The sequence below is a fragment of the Apteryx mantelli genome, chromosome 21 (genome assembly GCF_036417845.1).
Source record: "Apteryx mantelli isolate bAptMan1 chromosome 21, bAptMan1.hap1, whole genome shotgun sequence".
NCBI classification, from domain to species: Eukaryota; Metazoa; Chordata; class Aves; order Apterygiformes; family Apterygidae; genus Apteryx; species Apteryx mantelli.
This window is the reverse complement of record NC_089998.1, coordinates 6,465,123-6,487,552: the sequence shown is the minus strand read 5'-3', so window position 1 is coordinate 6,487,552 and position 22,430 is coordinate 6,465,123. Positions and strand designations below refer to the sequence as shown.

The 22,430-nt window shown below is 39.3% G+C and overlaps 1 protein-coding gene across 14 annotated transcripts in view; it reads right to left on the bottom strand.

Moving 5' to 3' along the window:
* Positions 1 to 22,430, bottom strand: part of FNBP1 (formin binding protein 1) — a 108,782-nt gene that overhangs the window by 50,338 nt on the left and 36,014 nt on the right. For all 14 annotated transcript variants that reach the window (XM_067309270.1, XM_067309265.1, XM_067309267.1 and 11 more), the window contains 4 exons: positions 17,691 to 17,747; positions 14,914 to 15,061; positions 3,803 to 3,865; positions 2,867 to 2,971 (listed from right to left, as the gene is read on the bottom strand). In XM_067309270.1, the coding sequence (XP_067165371.1) occupies positions 2,867 to 2,971; positions 3,803 to 3,865; positions 14,914 to 15,061; positions 17,691 to 17,747 (373 nt within the window). The remainder of the gene's footprint in view (positions 1 to 2,866; positions 2,972 to 3,802; positions 3,866 to 14,913; positions 15,062 to 17,690; positions 17,748 to 22,430) is intronic.

The window sequence follows — 22,430 nt, the reverse complement described above, 5'->3', positions numbered from 1 at the left end:
AAGTAACTCTGAATTTGCTTCTCTACCACTATTCTGGTTACTTAATCCTAGCAAGTTGTAATACCAAGAGCTATCCCTTCGGCAAGGCCATTTTAAGTGCTGGTAAGCGGCAGCTCTATCATAGAATTTCCTGCTGCACTTCTCAAAGGCTACTGCGATTGAAAGGCAGAAGCGCTAGCAGTTCAGAGCCTCATATGGTTCTCCTGCCTCAAAGCATTACGTGCATTAGGGAGTTGCAGTTTTATATAGATAGATACCTGTCATTATGATCACTGCAGAATTTTAATTCCATTACTCTGTAATGCGTGATGCAAAAAATAGCTCTAGTGTTTTCTCATATTTGCAGGTACAAGCTAAAGTAGCCAAGGTGTCAATCTCAAGCCTAAGAAATGAGGGCAACTGATCACATTGCTTGAAGAGCGCCTTGTTCGGCCGACAAGTGAATAGCACTGGCTTTGAACACAGCCAAATTGTCTGCTTCTCTGGCCAGAAGGATTTCTGGGAGCAAGACTGCAGCAACCAAGCCATAAGGGGCAAGTGAAATCAGAAGCACTGCAATAGGAGGAGGAAAGAAAAAGTCATCATCTTGCTTTATTTGAAGCTGAGCAGTTTCTGCATCTCCCTGGAGCAAGTCAGTGAGAGCTGCCCCCAACAGCAGTGCTTGGTTAAACAATATCCTATTTTGCACTTGGGAGTTATGTAACAGCAGCCCCAGTCACATGGGCAAGGGGCAGCAAAGAAAGGGCATTATTCAGCCTGACAGGGATGAACCCAGTTTAACACATGCACTTAGAAAACACTGTTCTCTCTGTTCAGTAATATTATTTCACATTCCACTCGTTTTGATAACCTTTTCCTTCTCCATCTACCCCACTGACTGACAGCATAACTGGGAAGTCGACTAATGCCTTCTCCAGAGATTAGCCAACACACATCACTGCCCTAGCAGACTCTTTTTTTTTTTTTTTTGCCTTCAAGATGCCACTGAGCCTACTTTGCAATAAATAAATTACAAATACATACAACACAGAGCTAAGGAAATTCAGAAGGGAAGTCCCTCTGCTCCATTCTACAGGGAAAGGACGTAAGGGCAAAGATTGCCTCCTGGAATTTACCTAACATTCTCTGATATGTAACCATTACGTAGCCTTTCACTCTGGCCAAAAAAAGCCAGCATTAGAAACAGATGTAGAACTAAGAGAATCACTTCATACAGATAAAGCAGAGATGATCTTTCCCTGGCAGAAAAAGTGCATGTGGCATTACATTTTCAACGTCCCTGTATACGCATTCATCCGTAAAGTACCCTGGTAAACCCAGAAGGTGATACGGAATTAAAAAAAGATAAGATGACAGGCGTATTCTTTTCTTTGATATTCAATAACACTTCCGAGGAAATTTTCCGAGCTTGTTTTTCATTTATTGTCCTTACTTCTAATATATGCATCCTTGATGCTATCTGCTACCCAACTTCCATGATGCTCAGCATACTGGGAACATTTTAAGATTACACAGATCTAAGGAAAACTTGCACTTGATAGTTTTGCAGAATTGAATTAACAGAGTGGAATGAAGTGGACTTTTTGAAGAGCAAAACCTACATGTTACAATGGAAATTTTGGGCTATAAATCATTCCTTATGTATAATTTAGTTTCCTTTCCTGCTCCTGCAGCAAAAGGCTTGGTATATTTAACTTGAGGGCCCACCCCCCCTTTTCCTTTTCTCATTAAAGGAATCCTTTGTAAACTCAGATTTCAATGCTAGAGATCTTCACATAAAACAGTAGTGCCTCTGACACTATGGTCTGAACTTTACACAAGAATTTAATTTCAGCAAAGAGTAAAATGAAGACAGAACACTTCTGGTCTGATTTTCCACAGGTGCTAAGTTCTACACTATTTCAGGGTACACAATTGAAACGTGCATATCATACCATGTTTTGACCTGCTCAAATGTCCTGTTTTCTACCTATGTGAATCAAACTTTCATAGAAGACAAAACTACCCCTACACATTGCAGCAATCTTAATCAGAAATACCACATTATATCATCTGAGCAGATGTGCAACACCAAGAACAGAAGCAATTTAAACGTGCCTTCTCCCTCCCCGCTGCTTTCTTAAGTTACAGGGGCATCACTGGACTTTGATTCAGAATTGGATGTGCAGAAGGATGTACAGTGTTCAAATATCTAACTAAAGAGAGAAAACACTAAACAGCACTGAAACATTTAAATGTATGTTCAAAGTTAAGTATCAGCTCAGAAGCTTTGCTGAATTGGGGTCAATGTGAGAAAGCCACAAACAGCTCTGCAACCAGACAGCAAATGTGAAATAAAAATAAAAGCTACATGCCATCTGTGACAAACAAGAATTCCAGGATTCTCCACAACATGAAAAGCTGTCCTGCTGTAAACCTAGCATCAGAACAGCCATCCTGGCAATATTTCACTGCAACCGACGACATCAGGACATCTGAAGCGTTGCTCAACAACACATGAAGTCTGGTTCTACCTGAATCGCACAACATGTGGGTAACTGCAAGCACCTGTTGTCTTTGGGGAGTCCTCGAAAGCTTATCTGTCACAGAATCTGGGCTTTTAGTTAAAACTCATTTTGCATAAACTTATTTGGAGCCACATCAGCTATGTTAAACTGAGATACCATTACACTGAAGAAATTTGACTGTATCTGTTTACAATTTTTATGCAAATGCAGGCCCCTGCAGAGATATCTCTATTTTTATCAGCCTATGAACTGACTTAAGCAAGGTATTAAGCCTCAGAGGGTTTATACTACCAGCAGGATTAAGGAATTGATCCTACCACATCCTTGCTTACAGATAGGCTCTCCTCCCTCTGGCTTACCTTTTCAACATCTGCTTTTGTAACATTGATGTCAGCATCCATTTTCTCAAAATACTGCTGTGCTCTATCAGCTTCTTTGCAATCACGTTCAAACCGCCTTTTACTCTGAAAAAGAAAAATAGAAGCCTTTGCTCTGAAAAAGAAACACGATTTGAAAATCAACCTAAAATCCTGCCCCTAAACTGATTTGCTGTAACTATTGCAAGGAGATTTTAGGACTAGCTTGTTGACATTGGCATATACTTCCACATTAAAGAACTGCAAAAACAAAGTTGCCATAAATACATTTTTTGCTCCAATCTTCACACATCATAGGTATTTCAATGTTTTCCCTATTAACACCAACATCTCTTCTGCTCTAGTCTTCCAAATCACTCCTTTCCTACATTTAACTCCCTCATTTTTAGAATACACAAGCAAGCTACTAAGATGCACGCATTTGCAAGTGGGACTTTTAGTTACTACTGTCTCCTTTCCTTATCCTCTTCTCTACTTAGTTTCTCACATGTTCATACAACAAATGCTGAGGCCCAAATTCAGATGTATTTACTTTTGAGGAGCAGCACCTTAATCAAGAGATGGTCCTATTCAAGGTATTCAGGCAGTAGGAAGCTATTCAGCTTATAGAGGAATATCTAAAGAGAACCTTAGGGACTCTGAGTTTCCAGGAACACTTAACACACTTTTCCAGTCATATCAAATGAAATGCTACTCATGATACACACAGATCCCAGGGAAAGCCAAATGTACCATTAAATCAGACTCTCTCATGCCTCCCAGTGTATTTAAGACAGCAGGGTTTAAAATATCACATTTCTTCAGTTTTCAGAGCTTTTATTCATATACCCTCCTTTTTCAAATGTCACGTTTGGAACAATGTCTATGAAAACAGTATAAAAATGGCTTAAATGTCACATCTCAGAAGTTTCCACTTACTGCTTCAAGTTGTTTCCAGCAAGTTTCAATATGCTGTTGTGCCTTTCGGCCATCATGGAAGTGCTGTTTAGAAAAAGAAAGAAAAGAAAAAGAAAACATTTTGAACAACAAAAGAACAAACAGCCAATTATGTTCAAGAAGCTCTAGAGAAAAAAACAGAAATGATTCTGACAGCTGTGTTCTGCAGCTCTGGAAAATTGAGCAGGTGTACGATGACTATCTAATGTCTCAGCAGGCTGCAGATGTATATTTGCATCAATTATAGTGGTTATTTAGACAAAGTCTAATTAATCCCTTTAGCAATTCTACCTTGCATTGTTCACTGTAACTTGTAATTATTGGTTTCCTATACTATGAAATCTTAAGTACTTTTATCTGAAGAGGATCTCTTTGGTTACTGACTGAACACTAGAGCTGAATTAAAATTTCTCTCTACATGGAATTTACCAAGACGCCACTGATTGACATATTCTAGCAACTGATGTTTGCCCTGATTTTCATTAAATCTCAACATGAAAATCTTTTCTTCCTAGTTACTGGCTGTGTTTGAGAAGCCAGCTGTTTGTTGCTTTTGAGAGGTGTTCAACACTTTGCGTCCCTCCAGATACCTTCCTCTCCCATACATTTGGGTGTGCGTGTGCGCGCGCACGCGCATTAACGTGCTAGAGAAGTTCTGAAATGTCAGCTACATACTAAACGATAATGTTCTTCAAAACATAGGAACTTCTTACATGAACAGTGCACAGCTGCCTTTTGCAGCAAGAATCTTTTAGTTAGTCAGTTTAAATAACAACTCTTAGCCCTTACACAATACTCTTTATTTAGGTATTATTATTCCCTCTATCTTGTTTGCCTCGCTTTTCCTGAAGAGAAGCGATTTGTTCAAGATCACTGTGTGAGTCAATGAAAGCTGTAAATAGAGATCATGAATTCTAATGTAGTCCCCAACTGACTGCTAGAACAGGTTGCTCTCCTTACAAAACATCTTTCAAAATAAATAATACAGAAAAACTATTAATAGGAAGAGAGAGAGGCCTTTCCACTGTATTATTTACTGGCAACCAGGATGTTTTATTCAAATACAAACAGTTTCACCCAGTAAGCTTAAAAGCTATAGGTCTCACATGGCCACTACAACTCACCAAAATTGATACATCGTCTGGCCCATGCATCAACCACCATTACATATATTTTATGCAAATATTATATTAAAAAAGTTTTAGCTTCAGAACAGTAACCTGCCACAAACTGCCAAGATTAGAAGTGCCTGCAAGCATTTTAGTTGGCTGCTACTGGGTTTCCTGCATCTTCCACTAAAGCAACTGGTATTTGCCTGCATCAGAGGCAGGATTCTTGAGTAAACGTGCTAGTGACATTTCCTAGCAGCCTTTCTGACCCCACCAGACAAGCCAGCCCTAACACATACGAGAAGTAAACTTTCACAGGCTGAAAACCATAATTCTGTCTCATGCAATGTCCAATAGACTTCTATTGCCTTAAAATCACAATAACCTTCAGCTTAGCTGTGCGAGCAGGAGAGCAGCACACCATTCTGGGTGCTCCAGACACCACCACCTGCAGTGCCAAAGCTCGGCGAGCAGGGACACTTACCTACTGCTGAACGTGGGGGCACGCTACAGCTTTAGGGGCGAGTGTTTATGTAAAAATTCTTGGCGCGCAGAAGAGAGGCACGATGTCAGCAACACTTAATTATGGGTACAAGGAGCGCTGGGCTCTGCCTGCCGTGCTCCTACCTATGGGAAACGCTGCGTGCGAAGCAGCCAGGCCATAAAAGGCAGCACAGCGGAAAGGCTGGCAGCGCTGCAGAGCCGTCCTTCGCCATTAACCCTGGAGACGCTTGGGCAGTTCAGACCTCTACCTCCATCCCAGGCTTCTCCAAAAACTCATTCACTGCTTTGTGATGTGATAAAAAGTATGTAACTGTAAAACTGCTGGGGGGGGGGGGGGGAAACACGACTCCAAGTGGAATTTGGTTCCTTTTGTAAATTCTCATTTCCTTTAAAGTCTGCATGTGACTGAGATACTGCATCTTCCTTGCTAAAGGGCTTTGAAACGCTCCTAATTTCAGGCCTGCCTTTGTAATTAAGCGTTTCAGAAAACGGTCCAAATGCGCAATGAAAACAGTCCCAAGGAACAACTGCAATTTAACACTGCATTTTTAAACACTTTGCTAGTGAGCATGGAATATGTGGAAATTTTTAACAGTGAAGCTGCAAGTAAAATTACTCGGCTGTCTTCAGACTGCACTTCCCGCCTCCAGCCGCCATCCTCCTTTGCGTGCTTCCCTGTTCTCTGTCTCTGACTTTGCTGGAGAGTATGAAGGGACTTGATTCGGGAACAGCCGGCCTGCTTGAAACCTAGTCCTGTCATTGATCCATAAGCCTTGGGGACGGACGGACAGACAGATACACACACACGCGCGCGCCCCAACATGCCAGGTTAATTTAACAGAACGCAACTGTTAAATTTATCTCCCCTGGGTGGGATGATAAACCTGAAATCAAAAGCATACCAGATAAAACTAACTTGAGTTCATATTTTTAAACCACTTTCAAGCTAATCAACAACGTAGTTTTAATCTTGCATAAGCCATTCATCCTATTTCCAAATTTACTTTCTCTGCAAACCAAACTCTACAAACTGCTTAAATTACATGGGAAAGCAGCAGTGAGCCTGGGCAGTAAGACTCCGTTCTTTTCAGATTTTGCTACTTTCTTGAGAAACTCCTTTACAGGAATGGAGCAAGAAGACGTAAAATGGGCATTACTGAGGATTATTGAAGAGTAAAACTGAGGAAAATGTCTTATGATGTGGAGTGACAGTCTGATGTATACAGGTGCATCACATTTTTAGGATTTCACTGAAATACTGGTATTATTTCAACTATTTTCTAAATATATTTACAACCCAAAATTCTTTTTGTGTTATCACATATACATCCTCGCTACAAGAGAGACAGCCACATGTGATAATAGTCATATGTATTGAGTGTACTTTTATTTCTGCAAATCCTTTATCCTCAAAGAACAATCTCTGTCTTCCGAAAATTCATTTTTAAATAAAGCATCTAAGTGATAGTAGCTAGTACCTTCCAGCTACCTATATTTCTTCAGTACCCCCATTTTATAGATAAGAGAATCAAGACAGTACGATTAAGCGATCTGCTTAAAGTCATACAGGAAGCCTCCTGTTTCCGCAGACCCTGTACTATCCTCAACTTCTGCAAACTCACTTCCTTTAACAGACTTGAAAATCTTCTGATGCAGCGAAAGTCTTCCTGCTCTCTGTTTTGGTGTTTAGTAAAAATAACTTGAAGATTTTTTTTTAAGATTTAAGAATTTTTTCTTGATGAGGTTTCAAAATAGAAGTTCTAAAGATTTTTTTTCTAATCAAATAAAAGATTAATTGGTTAATCTACACTTGGTGATTCAGAAAATTGAAACATGACAAATGATTTAGTAAGTCATATGGAAAACTACCATCCCTAATTAGTCATACACATTTCAGCAGCACAGTTGCAGTGATGTGCTTACAGCAGTTGATAAAGTAAAGAATATTGCCTTTCTTTCCAAATTGAATGCTCAAACTGCACCCTAATCAGGCTTTCTATTTAAAAACACTCAGATTACAAGCAAGACACTAAATGAATGCATCACACTTCAAACATGCCAGAAAGACATCTGCAACAGTGGTGGTGGTGGTTTATGGACCATGATTTCCTCCAGACTCCTTTTTTCTATATCCACCCCAATCAAAGCACATGTAAAAGAGCAGTGCAAAAATATATGTTCTTAGCTCTGCTGCAGATTAAAAAAACAAAAAACAGTGAAACAGACTATGAAAAACAAAGTCCTTTAACAGAAGAAAATACAAGGGGAACACGTAACAAGAAAAATGTTCTTTTTAAAAGCACTGTTCCCCCAAACAAAGTGCACAATTTTCAGATGTTATGAGGCCCATGCTACAACCTTAGCTCACACGAAAAACCACAAGCAGGTAAATTCTGTGTACACTAAAGTGAAAGTTTTATTTTCATGAATGTTCATTGCTCCATTTCCCCAAATCCCCTTTTAACCTATATTTAGGGCATCTAAATAGGCTAGCAATCACCATACCAACTTTAAGATTTCTCTGAAAAATACTTTATCCAAGCATTAGACCTACTAAATAGCTTAAAACATAGCACTATCCAAAACCAGACCATACTGGCTGCACGACCACTGCTGTCCTCCTTTTCTGTGAGTTAAAACACAACATAACTAAGACATTGCAGGTTGCTCTCAACCATCCATATTTGGCCACATTTTCACTGGATCTCTCCATCCATGACTGAGCTCACAGGGTAAGGCCCAATAATCTAGGTTTTGGGTGATCTCACAAGAGCTGTGAAGACTTGAGAGATTTTCAGCACACTATTAAGTTGCTCATATGAAAAGACTGTGGATTAGATCAACTTTTCAGAATATAAAGAATATTTTTTAAAAATCTCTTAGCTCAAGAAATAGTTGCAGTACTGATTTGAAGGAAAGGAAGAAGAGTTTTAGGAGGAACAGGGAACCCATGTAAAGGCACACTGTATGCTTAATTCCTTTTTATTTTTAAATCAAATCATACGAGTCTGTATGCTCCTTCCATTGCCACGCTGACTGGGTTTGTAACAGCTGTGGAGAAATCGTGGCTGCAGCGCAATCAAAAACAAAACTCTCATTGACTTTTGCTGGGCTCAGATTTCATCCATGGTGATCAAAACGCTGAGAGCAGCTAGTGAGTTACCTACAACACAGCGCCTGTCACTGCCAACACTGTTACAATAAGGAGCAGTGGGATATTTTTGCTAAACTTCCTTGCTACACAAAAGGGTATACATAACCGCACTATTCACAAGAGCTGGCAACAAAAGCTTGGTAGAAGATGCCTCTTAGCTTCTTTCCGACCTTTTGAGCACATTAGTAGAAAAGCAAGATGCAGCTAAAAGTATCTTATGAAGGATATTACAGTCCGATGATTTTGCTGAGGAACTGTTGTCCAATTTTAAATGAAAGGATTGCCCAAGTCACACAGAACACCAGCAAGACGACAGGGATGCTTATGCCATATCAAAAACTGACCATCTGAAACATTTTATTTATGAAAGGCTATAACAAAGCAGCCTTGTTTTTCCCAGGGAAGTAAATAGCAATTGACCCCATGGATTAAATTTAAGATTTGTGCATCTACAGTCTGTTTATATTAGAAGTAGACAGAAAAAATAATCTTTGTTAATTTATATGCACAGCACATGGTTCATTTGACTACATCCTATCTGTGAATTTTCAAAAGAGATATGGAACAAAGCCTCTTCATTTTCTTTATTTCCTTTTTTCTGTGTTCAAACTAGATCATACTGAAAAACCAGTTGCCTTTGACTTATAACTGGCACTCTCAGTTTATATCAATAGTCAGTGGAGTTTAGTACTATTAATGTGGCAATTCCTCCTTCAATCTAAACTCTATTTTTGTTACAAGTGATTCCTAAAATAATGACCAGTGATTAAAGCATATACGGAGACTGAAATTAGAGAACACTTATTTTTCCTCCATTTTCCCAGTTTGTTTAAATTTTGCAATAAACCTTGTTAAATGTTTTTCTTCTGACCTGCAAAGACAGGAAACTGCCTCTAGAGAAGAAATCTTTGTTTCCAAGAATAGCAATATGCTCTTGAGGTCTTATCTCTCTCATTTATAACAGTAGCATAAGCAAGACACAGTCCCGTGAACAGTGACATGAAATACATGACTATATTTGCACGCTTTAATTCTTAATATTATGGTATAACCCCACTCTCCTGGGCCATCTTCAAAGCAAGTATTACTCTTTGTAATATGCCACCATCAACTAGGTCTACCATGACACAGATTATATGAATATCTAATCAAAATTGATGTTAATTGGACCAGAACTGTCTCCTCCTGAAGTGACACATTTCAAAGGAACCACAGTTATAGACCACTAAGACCAAAGTTTCTCAGGCTTCAGACAAAGACTCTATCAGCTGCACAGGACAAACAGAACTAGCTGCTCATGCCTACTAGGAGATAGGCCAACAGGAACAGTAATAAGAAAACAATCATAAAGCTAAAAGATACTTCCTGGCAGTAATATTTATGATAACTTGCTGTTTCATGCTACATATGACAGCTTAAGTCCTTATATAGAAATTTTGCTGGAAATCTTTACTCAGTTCTGAGTAATTTCTTCTAAAGTATGGAGGCAACTATGCATTGCACTCTTATTCTCAGCAGAGCAGCACTGCCAAACAACTCCGCGGGAGCAAAGCTACAGGGATGCTGGCAGGAGCCTGCGAGGCTGGCCCGCTCTTTGAGTGGTTCTGCTGAACCATCTGGCTTCAAGGCAGCAGGCCAGAAGGGCTGGCAATGGATTCTGTGAGCTCAAATACAAGCATGCCAGTTCATTTGGAGAGTGTGTCCCCCACCCTCAAATCCTTTCTATGGGACTAATCATGTCCTTAAAAGCTGTGCACTCAGCTGTAAGAGATCTAACCCATGGGCTTCTCAAAGGGTGATCCATTGTTAATACTAAAAACTAGGGAGGAAGAAGAGATGATGTTTGGTTTTTAAATCCTTCAACAAGGGCTGGAATAAAGGAACACAGTATTGGCCTCTAGTTCTTCTAGTTCCTAGTAAACACTGCCTTCCAGATCTTGCCAACAAGTTTCTTTTCCACTGATCCAAAACCAAGAGATGCCATCAAAACCAAATGTCTCCACCCTCCGTAAAGATGGTATCTGTGACAATTCTGTGCAAGCCTTGCAGTGATAAGAAAACTAGATGATGTACAACTGATGCCCCAACAGGCAAAGAAATACCTGATAATTCTTTAGAGAGCTTCCACCTTTTAGATGTTTTCATATAGTGCTAATGTACAAGTACACCCACACATGTGTATTAAGACCTGCATCAGGTATAAAAAATACTGAATGTTTAGCTGGGGTTTTAGTTAACATGTCCACATATCACATGCATCTGAGGCATCAGATAAACAGCATTTTCACACAATTAGGGTACGTACTACTACCACAGTTTTATCTTTGCTCTTTCACTCTCATTAAAGGCCCATCCCAATGTCTGTCCGGATAAAGCACAAAGGGAAAACCACGTACACTGCCTATACTCAATCTCTTTCTCCCTCAGGTTTTTCAGTTACGCACTGAGCAGGAAGTGTTACTGTGTATAGAAGGTAACTTTCATCTCATCTCTAACAGGTTGTTGCTGTGCGGTACAATGTTCAGCTTAATTCACAGAAAATGTAAGCTATATCAACTACATTTTGTTTTCATGATGAGAATCCTTCTTGCAATAAATAGGAGTTAATTTAAAGGACTTCAAGGCCTTCAAAATGGGGAAAAACCTATGTTAATTCCAGTGCTTTAAACTTTAACCCTGCTAACAATTTAAAGTTCACATTGTACCTTTCAGCTGGACTGGATCTTCCTATTAGTTTCCCACCCAAAAATGTTTGGAAAACTTTGATAATAAACACTTCCTTTTTTTTCATCCCAAAACAGTCTTTCAAAGATCATTTGTGTTGTTTGGTGATGGAGGTCTCGCCACAGTGACGTGGAATTCAATCATGCACATCCGGCCTCAAGAGGAAGGTAGATGGGACATGACCTTCATATGTAGCTTAGGACCAAAAGGTCATCTTTGAGGCAGCTATCAAGATCCTGGTTGAAGATGAGAATTACTCACGCGAGGGCACAGACACACTAAGATCAAGAGAGCGCAAGAAGAAGTGAAAGTGAGGAACCTATACTATGATGAGTTTCACTTCACTGGACATCTGGGAAGAACTGAAACAGCGCAAGGAGTTCTCCCTCCTACATGCTCTCACACTGCACATGAAAAACAAGCAGGATGTAAGCATAGCTCCACAGTGACTGCAAGGGCAAAAAACCATCTGTAACTGTAAATATTTAGGTGGACTATCCTATGGAAGAAAGATGCATAATGTGATAAAACTGGGAACACTGATTGACCTTTGCTGCTAAAGATATTTAAATTTCACAAAAATAGTCTTTGACTGATTTTTCTTACAGCCTTCTGATGATCAAAACAACATCATGCAACAAAGCATGTGATCCGTCATAGCATAAAGGCAACCCAGAACTGTCCCAAGCTCCAAACTACGCCAGAGAAAAAGGAGGTATCTGTCTTTTCAACAGCAGTGCCAAACCATCATGAATTTGCAAACTGTCCCACTTGTCCAACCTCCAAAGTGTCCTGCCGGATATTGATGAGCTGCTTCCTCCCATATTATCACCATTAGCAACTATCATATATGGAAAACATTATACAGGCAGCCATCAGTTACACCTTTCACAGCACTCAAACAAACCCAACATACCTGAAAACTGGATATGAGATGAATTTTACCCAGCACAGAACCAATATAAGGCTTTATACAACTAGTAGGTTCTGTGTTGCCTACTTACAGGTTATGGCTCGTACTGGTCAAGGGGGAAAACAAAGTAGTATGATTCATTGTTTGTGACTCCTATCATCTGCTGGTGTAATTCCACTTTAATCAATAGAGCTAAATGAGCATGGAAATGGAGTAACACAGTCATGCATCAAAGTCCACATGTTTAAAAATCACTACCCTCAACTCCCATGCCCTCTATTAAACACATAATCCCTGTTGTATCTCAAAGAAGTTCCCGTTGGAAATGGAACCTCTGAAGACTGATAGATTTGCCTGACCACTTTCTGCCATCATGCCCAAGTACACCTTTTACATGTTTATGACACCTCTGTATATCATTCCTATCTCCCAGGTGGAGAATTATGGCAAAAAGAGCAAGAGTCCCTATCTGTCTCAGTCATACTGAAACAACTGGAAGTTCATACCACTTTAAAAGTATTAAGACACCTGAATGACTCAATCCAGATGACACAAGAGCCTGTGAACAACAATGTAGATCTCCCCATTCCTACCTGTGGCGCTAGTCCCAGGTATGATCATTTTTACTCATAGCTGATAGCAACTTCTAGCATGCCAGCTGATTACATACAAAGCAGTGAGTCTGCAGAACTTCTGGAAATCCCAAGTCATTCATCAATTTGTAACATCAGAGGTTTTGCAAGAGTATCAAACCTCTGTGATATTTACACAACAACCACCTTCCCCTCCTGCAGATACCAGCATGATCGATGTATTCTTTGTGTTTTACAGTATGAAGTAAGAGAGACTATGTACAAAAAAAAGCCTGAAGGCAAAAGCAGTTTTCTTTTCAACACCACTTGCTCACAGATGAGAAATCTATGGGAATCAGACAAGGATTCATAGTATATGTAGTTTATATTCATGTTACAACCACAAAACCAGCCACTGTGACTGACAACTGTCTTCTGATAAAGGCTAAGTTATCAGGAACAGCAGGTAAATTTACCATCATTTGTTTTTTGCTGTTCCCTTGTCACTGGCTACTATCCATAGAGTCCATATATTATTTGAAGCTTGTTATATGTTGGGTGTCACAGCTTGTTATATGTTGGGTGTTATATGTTGGGTGTCAATAATTTGTCTGTCATTTACCCATTAGATATTTACATGAGCCATATTTACTACAAAAGTCCACAAACAACAACAAAAAAACCCGATACAGTTACTGCTTGCATTCTTTACAAGAAAGATACCAAGTCTCTCTTCATTTTACTTTAAAAGTCTAATAGATATTCCAGTCACCTTATTGGCATTAACTGACATGGGTTTATATACTTTTACAATTGCAAATAAAACATTACAAGTGACAGAAGAATGCTGTACTAGAATGCCCCCTTCCCCTCCCCCCCCTTTTTTTTTTTTTTGGCTTTGCAGTCTTTTCTTGCTGTTCCTTTTGCCCTGTCCTCTCCTCTCTTTTCAACCATTAGCAAAACCCTTATGATTGTGCCTACCAGTAAGACTAGAACCGGCAGACAGCAATGCTACAGAATCCATGCTGAATAAAAGGCCATGGAAATAGTTGAGAAAATATTGCTCAGAGCTACATGTAAAATAGCCTTCTGTGCTGCTGCCCAAATATAACGTCCCTAAAAGATTACACGCCACTCTGCAAATGAAATTAGTTCTCCTGCTGACAGACTTGCTATCCTACTACCTCTATTTCAGGCTCTGGTCCTGCACACCACTTTAACACTTGTTTAACATTTAGTGGAACTATACATAAATGCGTAAGTTCTGCTGAACTGAGCAAGAGAACTTTGCACTCTCCATAATGGACTGACAGTTTGGCTTCTGTCTGGAAATGGAATACAGTGGACTGACTCCCCCTTGCCTTGTTGCACTTTGCTTAGTCATTTATACCTGAGTTATGAGTATTTGTGCCAGTAACACTTGAAGTCTATTTTATGCCTGCTCATCCCAGGGATAAAAAGGTTCAAGGCAGGGAAGAATCATGTTTCAGCTATATGCCTTTCAGAGCTGGTGACATGTAAATTAACCAGCTTTGAAAACATACCATAGAAGGCACGTGAGTTCATAAACTGCTACCTAAAATGGAATGCTAGCATAAAACTCTTAATTCTAGCAGTCTTGGAGGACAACAGGCTGAAAAACAGATACCCTACCACCGCAAAACTAGAAGGACCCCATATTTCTCATTAGAAATAATTTTTGACAGTTTTGTTGACTACATCTGGCTGAAAAGTAGGAAAATGTGATTCAAGTTCCTAATAATTCTTTCAACCAGTTTCAGAAATAGAGCTTTTCTGTTTATGTCATGCTCTACACAGTAATACTGGACTCTTCCCTAAACAAGCTTTTGGCTAACAGAGCCTTAAGCACAGATGGATCTCTGACCTTATTTAGCAGGCATTCTCCGAAGGCATCGCTGTCTGATTTTATAACATATGATTCAAATGGTTCGGTGACTTGGCCGGAACATGTAACCCATTTTCCTCAATGCTCGGTTCATTAGCAAAGCTCGTGTTTATTAACTGCATACTAAATCTACATAATATTGAACTCCCCTATCACTAATTATCTGTCTTAAATAGGAATTAATTTTGAATAATAAAAAACAATCAGTTACCGATTTCCTCTCTTGTTTCAGCTCCTGCACATAGCGTGTTAACTCTCCAGTGATAAGAGAGGTCATGTTCTCTGAAATGACTTCATGCTGTCCGGCATAGTCATTCATTTCATTTAAAGTGGCTAGGAAGGCTCTAGTTGATGTGTACCTGCAGAGGACAAAAACGCATTTTGCTTTTAATCCCTTTGTTTTCAGGACATGCACACTGCAAAGGGACATTGCGTCCTTCTTAAGCATTTAGTATTGCTGCGCGAGACTGAACATGGATTAGCATACACTGACTTGAAGGAATCTCCCAAAAGGAAACCTACCTCATACACTGACAGTTCTCTGATAAATTAATCTTTATATAGACACAGTTTGATATTGGCTACTAAAATACCATAGTTTAGAGTTTCGGGTGTTTTATCAGCACAGCTCTGGGACTTCACTATTCTAAACTCTATTCACCAAATATTTTCTAGTTGCACTTTTTCAAGACCTACAATTCAGTGCACAGAGTCAGTGTACCCTGATCTTAACAAAACAAAAAACAGACAAAAAACTCCCACACAAACAAAAAACCACAACAACATTTGGCTAGTATAGCACAGAGAAGAAAACTTTTCAAAGTGTTATTTGGATTTAGATTAGCTACAACTTATGATAACGTTTTCAAAAAGATATGATATGTCAGCTGGGTGTTCATCATTGTCAATCCATGTATTTTAGTATCTTCCATTGCAAGATTATTTTTCATATAAAATAATAATACATGGAATGATATATTGGAGATTAAAAGGAGGAAATAAACATCTGCACACACAATTTCAAAGACAGCAGATTACACTACTGGCATACACAGCACTGACCCAACAGAACTGCATTTAAATACCCCAGGACAGCTTGTTGTGTGGGTCAATTGGAAGAGAGCAGCTTTGAAGCACTGCACTTGCACATACTAGAAAAACTATTAATATTAGATGGTAGCAGTCTGCACCATTAGCAGCACCTAAAGGAGAAAATGCAAAGCAAAAGCAGAGAGATGTAGAGCAAATAGAGTGGTATGAGTGCGGATGGACAAAGGCATCAGAGAAGAGCAAAACAGACAAAAAAGAAACCAAGAGACAAGACCAAAAATCTAATCCAATATAAGCAGCCACATTCATAGTCAAGTTATGCTGTCTCAAGAGAAATCTCCAGCTGCAAAAAATATGGGATAAATGCCACTGAAGTACAGATTGAACAATAAGCTTGAAAATGCATCATTTTTAGACAATCTAAATGTAGACAGTGTTCCAAGGTACCCAAAGGTCACATGACAAACCACCAGCCATTATTTAGAGGCACTGTGGAAAATATGAGGTGAACAATATCTTTAAAAGGGCAAAGGATACACAGGATCTGCTGTGCTACATCACATGGACCATTTAACTCCAATATCCTTTTTCCAGCCACGACAGATGTGTCAAAAAAGATTGCAGTAAACTCAAAATACCCATTCTTCCTAAATAACCATTCTCACAACAGTCTTTATTTGGACCCATATCCCTGTAATATATAAGCTTCCTCATGTAAGTGGCAATGTCTCAGGAAACAATGACCTAAATAGCTAATTCCAAACAATGTTACTAAAAATAAATTAAAAAAAAAAAAAAGCTAAGTTGTTATCTTAGTTAATATGAATCACTAGAGTAGCTGTATACAGCAGCTGGGGGGTCTGACCCAAAAGTCTAAATTAATATAATCATACAGTTGGATCCAAATTCAAACTCGTTTGATTTTTTTTTTTAATTTTGGGGTAAAGGGCTCAAGTGTGCTGTCAGGCTCTAAAGATACAGAGCAGCCTCCCACAATATAAGGCTCCAGAGTTGGAATCTTCTGCAATGCCTTCTTCCAAGCTGATGCGTTACCAAACGCTGAAGTTGAGTAACTTTAAAGAAGTCAGAGTGCTCTAAGGAAAAGGTTACAACTCCAGCTAAGGGACTGTCCTTTGGAAGGCTTCTCCTCTAAAAAGCTGTCCTAAAGACCATCTTTGCTCTAGGCAAGGGCAGGTACGTTCCTTACGACATGTGATCCATCATCCTCCGTATGCATTTCCCTAGTGTCCGGCAGTGAAGGAGCTGTGCTTTGACGCTGCTGTCGCTATCTGTAAGCACTACATTAGTCCCCTTCCACCAGGGAAATCCACTCTGAATACTTAAGTGAACGGCAGATAGCTGAGGCAACACAATATCCTCCAACAGCAGCAAGTCATGTGGCGACCCATTCCAGGATTCTGGAAGTGCAACTAAGTCCCTTCACCTTATTCTTCAGGAATCAGCAATTTCTCCTGAGGTGTCATAACTTATCCCTTTAGCAAGTTGCTCGTCTGTGCTGTCGGTCCATTTGAGTGATTTAATACTTATACAGAGTGCTCAAGGTTTATGCTAGTATTAACAAGTGTTTCTAGTCCTGCTGAAGCTGATTAGAGTCTGGTCATTCACTTCAAAGGATCAGGATCATCCAGTCTGGCTGGAAATTTTTTAACGTACCTAAAAAAAAGCCCCAATGCATCTAGCAACTCTGACATTTAAAGAAAACTGAGTAGTTAACAGACCAAATACAAACTTCTTTGAAAATCCATTCCTTAATATCTACCTAATAAGCCCTCTTCTGCATGTATGATTTCTTTTACATCCTTACTAATTATCATTTACAGAGCCTTTGGTTTACAACTCAAATCCTAGTTGGTGACCTAACCTTTTTCCCCTTCCTCCATCAATGCATGCTCACCTAGTGGTAGATCATGAACCTACCTGTATTCTTCCTCTTCTTTGGAGTTCTTTTTGGGCTGATATTTCTTTGAAAGGTTCCTAAAATCAAAAATACACACATATATAAATTAAAAAGAAAACTCCCTCAAGATAACTGGACAGTCTTTGCATGCACATACTTTCAAATACTGTGGAGCTTCAGTTTTATTTGCAGTGACTAGATACCTTGTCAGAAGTATGATTCTTCAGTATGATTAGGTTTTGATTTATGTTGTAGCAGCACCCAGAGCACCAGGCCCCACTGTGCTTCAGTCTGTATAACTGCAATAAAGTAACAGATTCTGAAGCTGAACAGTTCATAAATTAAGGCTATAAAAATCAATAAACCTGAGTTCTGGTTCTCCTGATGCACAAGTCCCCTCCACTTGATCTAAGGCAGAGACCTTTTACAATCCTTATCAATACTGTGTCTTAGGCGCATAGACAAGCTGTACAAACTCCACCCAGCAGAAGGTGCTACTCCATACTCAGAGACCAGACAGCTCACTGAAGTGTGATTTGCCGCAGCAGATGACACTCATGAAGTTTGGCTGCCTTTTGCAGGGTGTTTCCAAGCAAGAGGAACAATCTTGGCAAAGCTGTGGGAGGCTGCACTAGGATAATAAAAGGGGGATCATTTTGTGATTATCAACTGATACTGGGAGAAATGTTAAATTTGATTAGCCCAGTTACCACAAATGACTAATTCTTATTACTGCTTATCAAACTAATGATTCCATTTTAAACTACTGATGTGTTATTCAACTGACCATATCTCAAATAAGGAGGTTGAATATAACTCAGCACATCTGAGCATTGTTACAGCGTTTTCCTTTCTTGAAAACAGGAACTAAACACACCAAACCAGTGGCAAATTAAGGATTTAATGAATTTAATTAATGATTTAATTAACTGTCCAGCAGACCCTCAATGTACTTTGCTTATACTTAAAATTCAAAATTATGACATATATTTGCAGTGTAGCACAGTGTGACACCACACACCTTTTACGTAACACAAACCTGATAGCTGAAATAAATCTTATTTGGCAATTTTAAGGAAACCAGTGCGAAACCGTAGGTAAAATACAAGTTAAATAGATCTCTTGACACAAACCAGGAGCATTGCCCCATCAGTTCCACAGAAATAAACAGCCATGGTTCCTACAATAAATACCATTTTCTTTTCTTTACCTACTTGCGCCTTTACTTAAGAGCAGAGTTCAGCTCTAACCAAGGATATCAATCAGAATCAACTCAACTTCTACAAGATTATATCCACTCTCTCTTTTATTTGGGAAGAATAACCAGTATGTTAGGACAGATATTTTACTGTAGCTATTCAGACATTTCTTAATGAAAAAGACTATGAAAAATGTCATCTATTGAATGGTCTGGACTGAAGCTTTTACATTTAAGAGGAAAACGTGTATTTTCAATACAGTGGACAGAAAGCTAAGGTATGAAATACACCAAATTTAAGGAGGTATCCTGACTATCAGTAAGTTCTGAAGTGACTGGCTGCTGCTGCTCCTACCACATAGGTTTTCAATAGTAAAATGCCATGGAGAAATTGGCCCATTTTGTCTCAGCTCTCTTAGCCACTTCCTACAGAAACAGCTTCTGTCAAAATTAGTTGGGCAAGCTGTGTTATCATTTGCAGTCATGCTTACCTATTAAAATTAATGAGGTCACGTTCATCAACACCACTGTAAATGAAAGCAAAACCTGGCCAAGGAGTGTTTCACAGCTCAAAAGACAACTAAAAAAGTACTCACTTTTACCTATGTTCCTGTTTTATCTAACCACCATATTTCCTAGAATTTGTTCTTCAGCTAGAGGTGATCACAACAGAACTGCTCCTTTAATTCTGATTTCAGACAGATTTTAACTACAGCACACTGAAATTCATAAAGAGCAAGGGCGCTTTATTAACAGCAGTATCTATGTAGTAATGATAAAACCACAGAATCACAGAATCACAGAATCACTGAGGTTGGAAGGGACCTCTGGAGATCATCTAGTCCAACCCCCCTGCTCCACCAGGGTCACCTAGAGCACATTGCACAGGATTGCATCCAGGCGCATTTTGAATATCTCCAGAGAAGGAGACTCCACCACCTCTCGGGGCAACCTGTTCCAGTGCTCTGTCACCCTCACAGTGAAAAAGTTTTTCCTCATGTTAAGATGGAAGTGTCTGTGTTTCAGTTTGTGCCCATTGCCTCGCGTCCTGTCGCTCGGCACCACTGAAAAGAGTCTGGCCCCAATCATATCGGACATATAGATGAAAACCAATCATATCGGACATATAGATGACAAGACTATTGATAGATCTGTGGCAGGGTTTATGAAGAATACCTCTGAAGTCAGAATAATTCTAGCGCAATGTCTTTCAGGCTGCTAGTAAGTAAACTAACAATATCTGCGTGATGCTTATGAGGAAGCAAGAGAACAGGAAAGGGAGAAAGACAGACACTGAAATAACTGGCAAAATGAGCACGGACCTTTTCTGTGCTGCGGTACCAGGATCTCCCACACCCTAAACTCAGCCCTATTATTCTGTGCCTTCCTGCAGTCCGCTAGCCCCTCTCTGTTGCACTGCTGTGAAATGGAAACCATTTATTTTAGCTTTACAAGGTTGTTTTAATCATTAAGAAAAACATACAAGTGCTATGAATTTTCATTGATCTGTCTATACAGAAGTCTTCAGAAGGTTCCCAGAACGTGTCCACTTGAAAATAAACTGTCTTTTTTCCAGAGATATAAGTCACTTCCTATTGCATGTTGGTTTTACAGTTAACAGGGAGACAGCAGGGCCTCTTGTCTCACCTTTCCTATTCCTTTTATTCTTGCAAGGGAAGTAAGAAGCATCTGCCCAAATGGCGTTCTAGCAAAAATCACAGCAAATTTGCAAAGACAGGTATGTGTTTCTTAACATTTATCCCTACTAGAATGCCTCCAAATAAGCATGCCCATTCCATTCTCTGAAACAACGAACTTATCTTCTTCTGCATACAGCAGTTTCAACCAAAAAGTATCAGTGTGGCAATAATTCTGGAAACTGTTCTGAATGATTAAGGTAAGTTTTATAGCCTTCTTGATACACCATAGGAATGCCTGCACATACCTGCTAAAGAGGAAAGAAAAAGAAAAAGTACAAAAAGACTAAACTAGTAAGACATTTTCACACACACTCAAAATGTACATCTCCCTGCATTGCCAATACTGTGCTGCCCAATTAATCCTGACATGCACAACTACTGTAGTCTTGTGAACCTCTCAAGTACAGAAACGCCTCTGGGTTCAGGCAAAAAAAAAAACCAAAACAAAACAAATGAAACAGTATGCTTTCACAGAAAAAGGATTCAGAAAGCATACGACAAGGATTAGCAACAGGGTTAAACATATTTGATTCTCTATGTACTTTATAATGTACATATAAAATAAATATATTTGGGTTCTTCAGATTTTTTCCCCCAACTTTTATTTTTAATCTAAAATAAAAAAGTGTAGGGTTTTAACCAGGATACACACACACACAGGAGTGATACTGAATCCAGTAAGAGCCAATAAGACTCTCACCTATTGAAGACAGGCATGCAACTATGCAGTGTCAGAACCAGAACACTGGCACTTCCCAGGTTCAAGCTCATGAAGCCATGACACCTTCAAATCTAACAGCTATCAAAGAGGCAACTAATACATAAGAACAAAGATCAGGAATAAAAGAGCAGTTCTGAGAAGATTCTGTGCTAGCCGCTGCACCTGTTTCCGATTCACATTTCTATTTGCCTTTTGCTCTGCATCATTTTTTTCTGTCTTTCCAGCTTGTTTCCTCTGCTCCCTCGTTTCCACTTCTTTCATATCTCTCCCTCTCTCTTTTTCACAATTTATTATCAATCAGAGGTTCTTGACTCTCAGATTATCTTGGTATCTTAAGCACTTCTTAGAATGCCTTTGTCAAGGCAATCAGTCAGCCTCGTATTAGGCCAGGCTTTTGACACGCTGGCCTGCTGACATGCAGAGTCTGTACGCTATAAAGTAATAAGTGATGAGGGCAGGAGGACAATGCAACACTGCTTCAACACTCCAAGCACAGCATCCAACATGTCAAGATTCAACTGAAGGTCAAAACAAAATGCAGAAACAAATGAACACTATATCATAGTTTTTGCATCCCTTCCTTCCCAATCTGGTTGGGTGAGTCAACAATTGTAACATAAAACCATTTGTAAGAAAACAATCATGACGAATTTGAAGTGGACTATCAAATCAGGACTAACTGTAAATGGTACAAGCAGGACTTGAATAGTGCATGCACACTGCATAAGGAGGTGACATTGGGGAATTTTTTCCACTGGTATAACTAAATATATCTGAGGTATCCTGAAAATACTTAGATGTAAACAAAGTCTTACATAAATATCTGCAGAACTATAAAGACAAAGCACAGAAAAATTTTAAAACAGAAGCCAGTTAGGCTCCAATATATGAGCAGGTTGAGATATTGATAGTCAGATATGAAGAATAGCTAGCTAGGGAGTCCAGAGACCAAACAAAAAACACGAATTTCACAAGAAACTGAAGAAGTTCAGCACTTTTTCTTACATTAAAAATAAAACTTTGAGTTAAGTTCACCACCAGTGTATCTTGTGTTAGCTTGTCCCTTTTAATAGTATGCCTGCATGTTATGACGTGCAGTGATATGCTGCAGTCCCTTCACACTAAATAGATGTGATACAAA